Source organism: Rhincodon typus, chromosome 1 (genome assembly GCF_021869965.1).
Source record: "Rhincodon typus isolate 14 chromosome 1, sRhiTyp1.1, whole genome shotgun sequence".
Taxonomy (NCBI): domain Eukaryota; kingdom Metazoa; phylum Chordata; class Chondrichthyes; order Orectolobiformes; family Rhincodontidae; genus Rhincodon; species Rhincodon typus.
The window spans coordinates 3,447,051-3,454,228 of NC_063332.1; the positions used below are offsets into that span (position 1 = coordinate 3,447,051).

At 46.3% G+C, this 7,178-nt stretch overlaps 1 protein-coding gene across 2 annotated transcripts in view; it reads right to left on the reverse strand.

Moving 5' to 3' along the window:
* zgc:64106 (uncharacterized protein LOC393348 homolog) overlaps positions 1-388 on the reverse strand; it is a 10,008-nt gene extending 9,620 nt beyond the window's left edge. For both annotated transcript variants that reach the window (XM_048599835.1, XM_048599834.1), the window contains exon 1: positions 187-388. In XM_048599835.1, the coding sequence (XP_048455792.1) occupies positions 187-364 (178 nt within the window). In that variant the 5' untranslated portion in view covers positions 365-388. The remainder of the gene's footprint in view (positions 1-186) is intronic.
* Between the last annotated feature and the right edge of the window lie 6,790 nt (positions 389-7,178).

The following is a 7,178-nucleotide window of genomic DNA, read 5'->3' on the forward strand; positions in this document are numbered from 1 at the left end:
TCTGCTCCTATGATGCTGCTTGGCCTGCTGTGTTCATCCAGCCCTGCACCTTGTTGTCTCGGATTCTCCAGCATCTGCAGTTCCTACTATCTCTCCTCCAGTCCCTGGCACGGATTAGTGGGGAATACAGCGCTGACCGAGAGCTGGGAGGGGAATCTATTAGAGAATCTATTGGAGAACTCTTACCTGTGTTCGCTCCAGTAACGATAGCCGTTTTGCCGCGGAGATCCACTGGACACTGTCTTGGTTTCCATGAGCCTTTCCTCTGCAGCCTGAGAACTAGATACAGAAGCGCAGCAACGATAAACCACAGAGGGTGAGAGATCAGTGAAAGGAGTTGAGAGGTAAGCTGAGATAGTTCCATGCTTTCACTGAGTCAGCGATGTTTCTGCACTGGGGACTGATATCTCCATAATTAATCATTAACTTGTATTTTGGAAACTTCTGATAGATCGTAAACTACTAATCAGGAGGTGGTTCCTGCGACGAGACAACACAGTACAGAGCAGGAAAGCCGACGTTTCGGGAAGGGAGCTCTAAATAAATAGGAGGGGTAGGTGGGATGGTGATAGGTGAGTGCAGGTAGGCAGTGATGGGGATCGGTCAGTGGGGTGGGAGAGAAGATGAACAGGTAGCCTTTCTGCTCCTATGATGCTGCTTGGCCTGCTGTGTTCATCCAGCCCTGCACCTTGTTGTCTTAGACTTGAGGCGTTTTGCTTGTTAGATGAACAACGTCATAGAATTGGTTTAGAATTTGTAACAAATGGAAATTCATCTGGAGAAGCTTGAGGCTAAAAACACAAAAGAGGCTGGAAATCAGAAACAAAAAAACAGAAGTTGCTGGAGAAACTCAGCAGGTCCAGCAGCATCTATGGCGAGAAAGCAGATTTAACGCTCCAGCAACCCTGCTTCAAATCATGAGGATAGATAGCTAATCAGATTTCACATTGGATCATTGGAAGGTTTTTTTGTGTTTGAACATACCAACTGGGGACAACAAGGCCCTTTGAGCCTGCTTTAACATTCAATAAGACCAGGGCTGATCTGATTTTAACTTCAGCTGTACATTCCTGCAAATCCCCAGTGATCTTTCACACCCTTGGACATCATGGGAATTCCAAAGACTCCCAATCCTCTGAGAGAAATAAAAGTTTCCTCATCTCAATTTTAAATTATTTTTAAATGATGATCTCGAACTTTGTCTGGATTCTCCCCCAAGAGGACACGTAAAGCTGCCAGTAATTGTCTATAATGTTAATAATGGTGAATTCCCAGGATTGTAAGTGTTGCTGGCAAGACATCACTCTAATTGTTCTAAGATGCCCTCCTGAACCAAAGCACCCACCCACCCCCACCACAAACCTTCTCTCATTCCCTCCCTTCCTGCTACACCTCCCCCATCTTCACTGTATCCTACACTCCCCCACCACAAACTTTCTCTCATTCCCTCCCTTGCTGCTACATCTCCCCCATCTTCACTGTATCCCACCCTCCTGACCCCCAATCAGTAATCTTCCGATTACAGGGTATTGGCAATGGCCTCATAATCCAGAGACTCAGCAAATGTTCTGGGGTTCCTGGTTCAAATCCCCCCACGACAGATTGTAGAATAAGAATTCACAAAACACCTGGATTGAAAACTCTACTGCCAATTGTCAAAATAAACCCATCTGGTTCACTAATGTCCTTCAGGGAAGGAAATCTGCCATCTTCACCTGGTCTGGCCTACATGTGACTCCAGACCCACAGCAATGTGGTTGACTCTGTTACCCTCTGAAATGGCCTAGCAAGCCACTCAGTTGTACCAATCGCTACAAAGTCACAAAGAAATGAAACCGGACGGATCACCTGGCATTGACCTAGGCGCCAGAAAAGACAACGGCAGAAACAGTCCTGTTGACCCTGCAAAGTCCTCCTCACTAACATCTGGGGGTTAGTCCCAGAATTGGGAGAGCTGTCTCACAGACTAGTGAAGCAACAGCCTGACATGGTCTTATTCACAGAATCATACCTTACAGACAATGTCCCAGACACCACCATCACCATCCCTGGATATGTCCTGTCCCACCGGCAGGACAGACCCAGCAGAGGGGGTGGCACAGTGGTATACTGTCAGGAGGAAGTTGCTCTGGGAGTCCTCAACATCGACTCCGGACCCCATGAAGTCTCATGGCTTCAGGCTCAACATGATTACCACATACTGTCCTCCCTCAGCTGATGAATCAGTGCTCCTCAATGTTGAACAAACACTTAGAGGAAGCACTGAGGATGGGAAGGGCACAAAATGTACTCTGGGTGGGGGATTTCAATGTCCACCACCAAGAATGGCTCAGCAGCAGTACTACTGATCGAGCTGGTCGGGACCTAAAGGACATCGCTGCTAGGAGAGGAAACAGCAGATGCTCCGAGGATTATTTTCTGATCCTCACTAGACACAGGTGAAGTGCCGGAGGACTGGAGGAATGCAAATATGGTTCCATTGTTTAAACAGGGTACAAAGGAAATGTCAAACAATTATAGGCCAGTTAGTCTTAATTCAGTCATGAGAAAATTGTTAGAATCAATCCTGAGAGACCAGATAAACTGTCACTTAGAAAAGCCTGGACTAGTCAGGGATAGTCAGCATAGCTTTGTTATGGGAAAGTCATGCCTTATAAATTTCATTGAATTCTTTGAGGAAGTGATAATGAGAATCAATGCAGTGGATGTTGTCTACATGGGTTTTAGTAAGGCATTTGATAAGGTCCCACATGACAGGCTGGTCAAGAAAAGTAAAAGCCCGTGGGATACAGGGTGATGTGTTGAATTGGTTCCAAAGTTGGCTAAGTAACAGGAAACAAATGGTATTGGTCAATGGCTGCCCATGTGAATGGAAAGCTGTTTCAAGTGGTGTATCGCAGGGCTCAGTGTTGGAACCCCTGCTGCTTGTTTGATACATTATTTGGAGTTGAACAAGGGCAGCACAATTGGGAACGTTGCAGACGACACAAAGATTGGCTGTACAGTGGATAGTGTTGAGGATAGCTATAAACTCCACAATGATACAGATGGGTTGGTGGAGTGGACAGGAAAGTGGCAGAGAATTTAACTCTACTAAGTGTGAGGTAATGCATTTACAGAGGTCAAACAGTAAAGGGGAATACGTAATAAATTGGAATATACTGGGATGGGTAGATGAAGTGAGAGATCTTGGCTTGTAAGTGCACAGGTCCCTAAAGGTCGCAGTACAAGTAGGTAAGGTTGTAAAGAAGGCATACAGAATGCTCTCCTTCATTGGCAAAGGTATAGAATATAAAGGTCAGGGTATAATGATGAAACTGTGTAAGACACTGGTGAGGCCACAGTGGAGAAATGTGTGCACTTCTGGTCACCACATTACAGGAAGGTTGTATTTGTTATAGAGAGAGTACAGAGAAGATTTACTGGAATGTTGCCAGAGCTGGGGAGTTTGTAGCTTGGAAGAGAGATTAGAGAGGTCGGGCTTGCTTTCCTCAGAACAGGAAAGGCTGAGGGGTGACATTGGAATAGAACACAGAACCTGTACAGTGTGGAAACAGGCCCTTCGGCCCATCCCCTTATTCGATCCTTGGAGCATCCCACCCAGGCCCAACCCCTTATAACCCACCTAAGCTACACATCCCTGAACACTACAGGCAATTTAGCATGGCCAATACACCGAAACTGTACATCTTTGGACTGTGGGAGGAAACCCACACAGACACGGGGAGAATGTGCAAACTCCACACAGACAGTCGCCCAAGGGCAGAATCAAACCCAGGTCCCTGGTGCTGTGAGGCAGCAGTGCTAACCACTGAGCCACCGTATACAAAATTGTAAGGGATAGAGATAGAACAGACAGGAAGAATCTATTTTCCCTTGGCAGACAGTTCAAAAACCAGGTGTCATACATTCAAGGTCAGTGGCAGACGATTAGAGAAGATGTGAGGAAAATCCTTTTTTACACAGAGGGTGGTGGATTGTCTGGAATTCACTGCCTGAGTTGGTGGTGGAGGCAGAGACAAATGAATTCTTTAATAAGTGCCTGGATCTGCACCGTAAGTGCTGTAAGCTACAGGTCTATGGACCATGTGCAGGAAGATGGGATGAGAAAAGGTATCTGGGTGTCTTTGGTTGGTATGGACAAGATGGGCTGAATGGCCCTCTTCTATGCTGCATCATTTCTATGGTTCTCTGGTAGACTGGGTCTGTGGCAGGTGGTAGGGGGTAAACATACCTGACCTCATCCTTACTAATCTGCCAACTTCAGTTGTATCTGTCCATGACAGTATCGGTAAGAGTGAGCATTGCACAGTCCTTGTGGAGACAAAGTCCCGCCTTCACATTGAGAACAACCTCCATCATGTTGTGTGGCACTATCACCGCGCTAAATGGGACAGACTTCACACAGATCTAGCAACTCAAGACTGGGCATCCACGAGACACTGTGGGCCATCAAAACCAGCAGAATTTTTTTTGTTTATTCATTCACAGGATGAGGACGTTGCTGGCTACGCAGCATTTATTACCCATCCCAGAGGGCAGTTAAGAATCAATCACATTGCTGTGCGTCTGTTAGGCCAGACCAGGTAAGGATGGCAGTTTCCTTCCCTAAAAGACATTAGTGAACCAGATGAGTTCTTAATTCCAGATATTTATTGGATTCAAATTCCACCATCTGCTGTGGCGGGATTCAAACCTGGGTCTGCAGGACATTATCTGGGTCTCTGGATTAACAGTCCAGTAATAATGCCACTAGGTCATCACCTCCCCCATGGATTGTACTCCAGCACAATCTGTAACCTCATGGCCCGGCATATCCCCCACTCAACCATTACCATCAAGCCAGGGGATCAACCCTGGTTCAATGGAGAGTGCAGGAGGGCATGCCAGGAGCAGCATCAGGCATACCTGAAGATGAGGTATCAACCTGGTGAAGCCACCAAACAGGACTACTTGCACGCCACACAGCGAAAGCAGCAAGTGATAGACAGAGCTAAGTGATCCCACAACCAATGGATCAGATCTAAGCTCTGCAATCCTATCACATCCAGTCGGGAATAGTGGTGGACAATTGGTTCAAACATGGGAAAAAGAGCTGAATTCCAGAAGTGAGATGAGGTGACGGCTTTGATATCAAGGCTGCACTTGACTGAGTGTGGCATCAAGGAGCCCTGGCAAAACCAGGATCAATGGGTATCAGGGGGCAAACTCTCTGGTGGTTGTGTTGTGTGTAAATGTCCTGCACTGAAACAGTTATCCAAACTTTATTGCAATTAGCAACCAAAATAAGACCTCTCAAGTAGGCAAGTTAGACCTTATGACTCAACTTGGCTAATCCAACCCAACCTGATTAATGGTGGAATTTATTTACAATTCCAACAGTCTGTATCTGATGTGTCCAGATTTCAGTCCTTGTGCAGTGTTTTTCTTCAAAGCTCTGCTGCTGCGGATTTGTGGAGCTATCAAGTCTGCAGCTTGTCTTCTCATCAGATACAGCTTCCTTTTTTCTTGTTACATTTGGCATCGACTGACTGTTTGAAGACACAGTCTTCATGTTATTAACAACAATCATTTGTCCTTGTGACATAAAGCAACCAGTTAACAAGCAGTTGTGAATAAAATATTTAGTTCTGTTTTGCAGTGCTGTGGAGCCTGTGGACCATGTGTGTATATTGGGTGTGGGCACTTGCACTTCCCTTTTCAGTTATCTTAAAAACCTCCTTTTGTGTTTTTGGCTGGACTTTAGCCCCATGTTTCCGATCCTTGGGCACCCGCTGCAGAGGGCAGTGGGTCTGCTCCTGGGCCTGGCCAAACTGGCCATTAACAGGTCCAGGCAGCGGGCTTTGGAGGGGGTCATTATGGCCGACTGCCTGCCCCTTTTCTGTGGCTACGTTTGTGCCCGGGGTGTCCCTGGAGAAGGAGCACATGGTATGCACGAATACTCTCGGTACCTTTCAGGAGAGGTGGGCACTGCAAGAGTGTGGAGTGCCCCACCTCTCCCTCCAATTCCATTTTGATTTGATTTGATCCCTACCTTCTCCCTCACTTTTTCTTTCACGTTAGATTTGCCCGTAGGGGCTCTTGTTGATGCTTCGGTCACAAGGGTGCTTTATCTGGCGATGGTTTGTTAATAAAGTTATTTGCACACTTGGTGTTTTTTACTGTGTCTCACGCCTGCACACACACAAGGGTGCTGGGGCAAGTAAACACAAAAAGAGAAAAGGGGAAAAGAAATTTAATAAGGAATCTCCTCAGTTAAAAAAACATTTAATTTGGGTAGAGATAGCAGGAACTGCCGATGCTGGAGAATCTGAGATAATGAGGTGTAGAGCTGGATGAACACAGCAGGCCAAGCAGCATCAGAGGAGCAGGAAGGCTGACGTTTCAGGCCTAGACCCTTCTTCAGAAAATTTTGCTTTGACTCTTTCTTCTCCCAGGCATTGGTAATTGCTTTCAATTCCAGTAGGACAGGTTTGTCCTTGTCCCTTTACAGTTTATTCCAGGCAGGTGTATTGCAGATACTTTCACTCCATGAACAATTATTAAAGTTCTGAAGTTTATCCAATCACACCTGGCACAAAGGCTATGGTTGTTGGAGGGCAGTCATCCTAGCTCTAGGACATTGGGACACAGAAACGGTGAACAGGAGTAAGCCATTTGGCCCCTTGAGCTTGCTTTGTCATTCAGTATGACCATGGCTGATCCTCTCTCCCTGAACGCCATTTTCCTGTTTTCTCCCCATACCCTTTGATGGTGAAATTTATGACTCTTTCTTGAATGTATTCTGTGACTTGTCCTCCACATCCTTCTGTGGTAGAGAATTCCACGGGCTAACTCCTTCTAAGTGAAGAAAAATCTTTCCTTATCTCAGTGCTAAATGGTCTGCCGTATGCTGAGACTGTGACCTCTGGTTGTAGACTCCCCACCCAGTGAACATCCACCCTGCATCGAGTCTGTCTAACCCTATTAGAATTTAATATATTTTCTATCAGATCCCCTCTCATCCTTCGAAACTCTACTGAACACAGGCCCAGTTGAACAAATCTCTCCTCATTCAGCAGTCCTGCCATCCCTGGTATCAGCTTAGTGAACCCCCACTGCGCTCAGTCTTTGGCAATTACCCCTTCTTAGTTTGGGAGACCAAAACTGCATGCAATATACCAGCTATGGTCTCACCA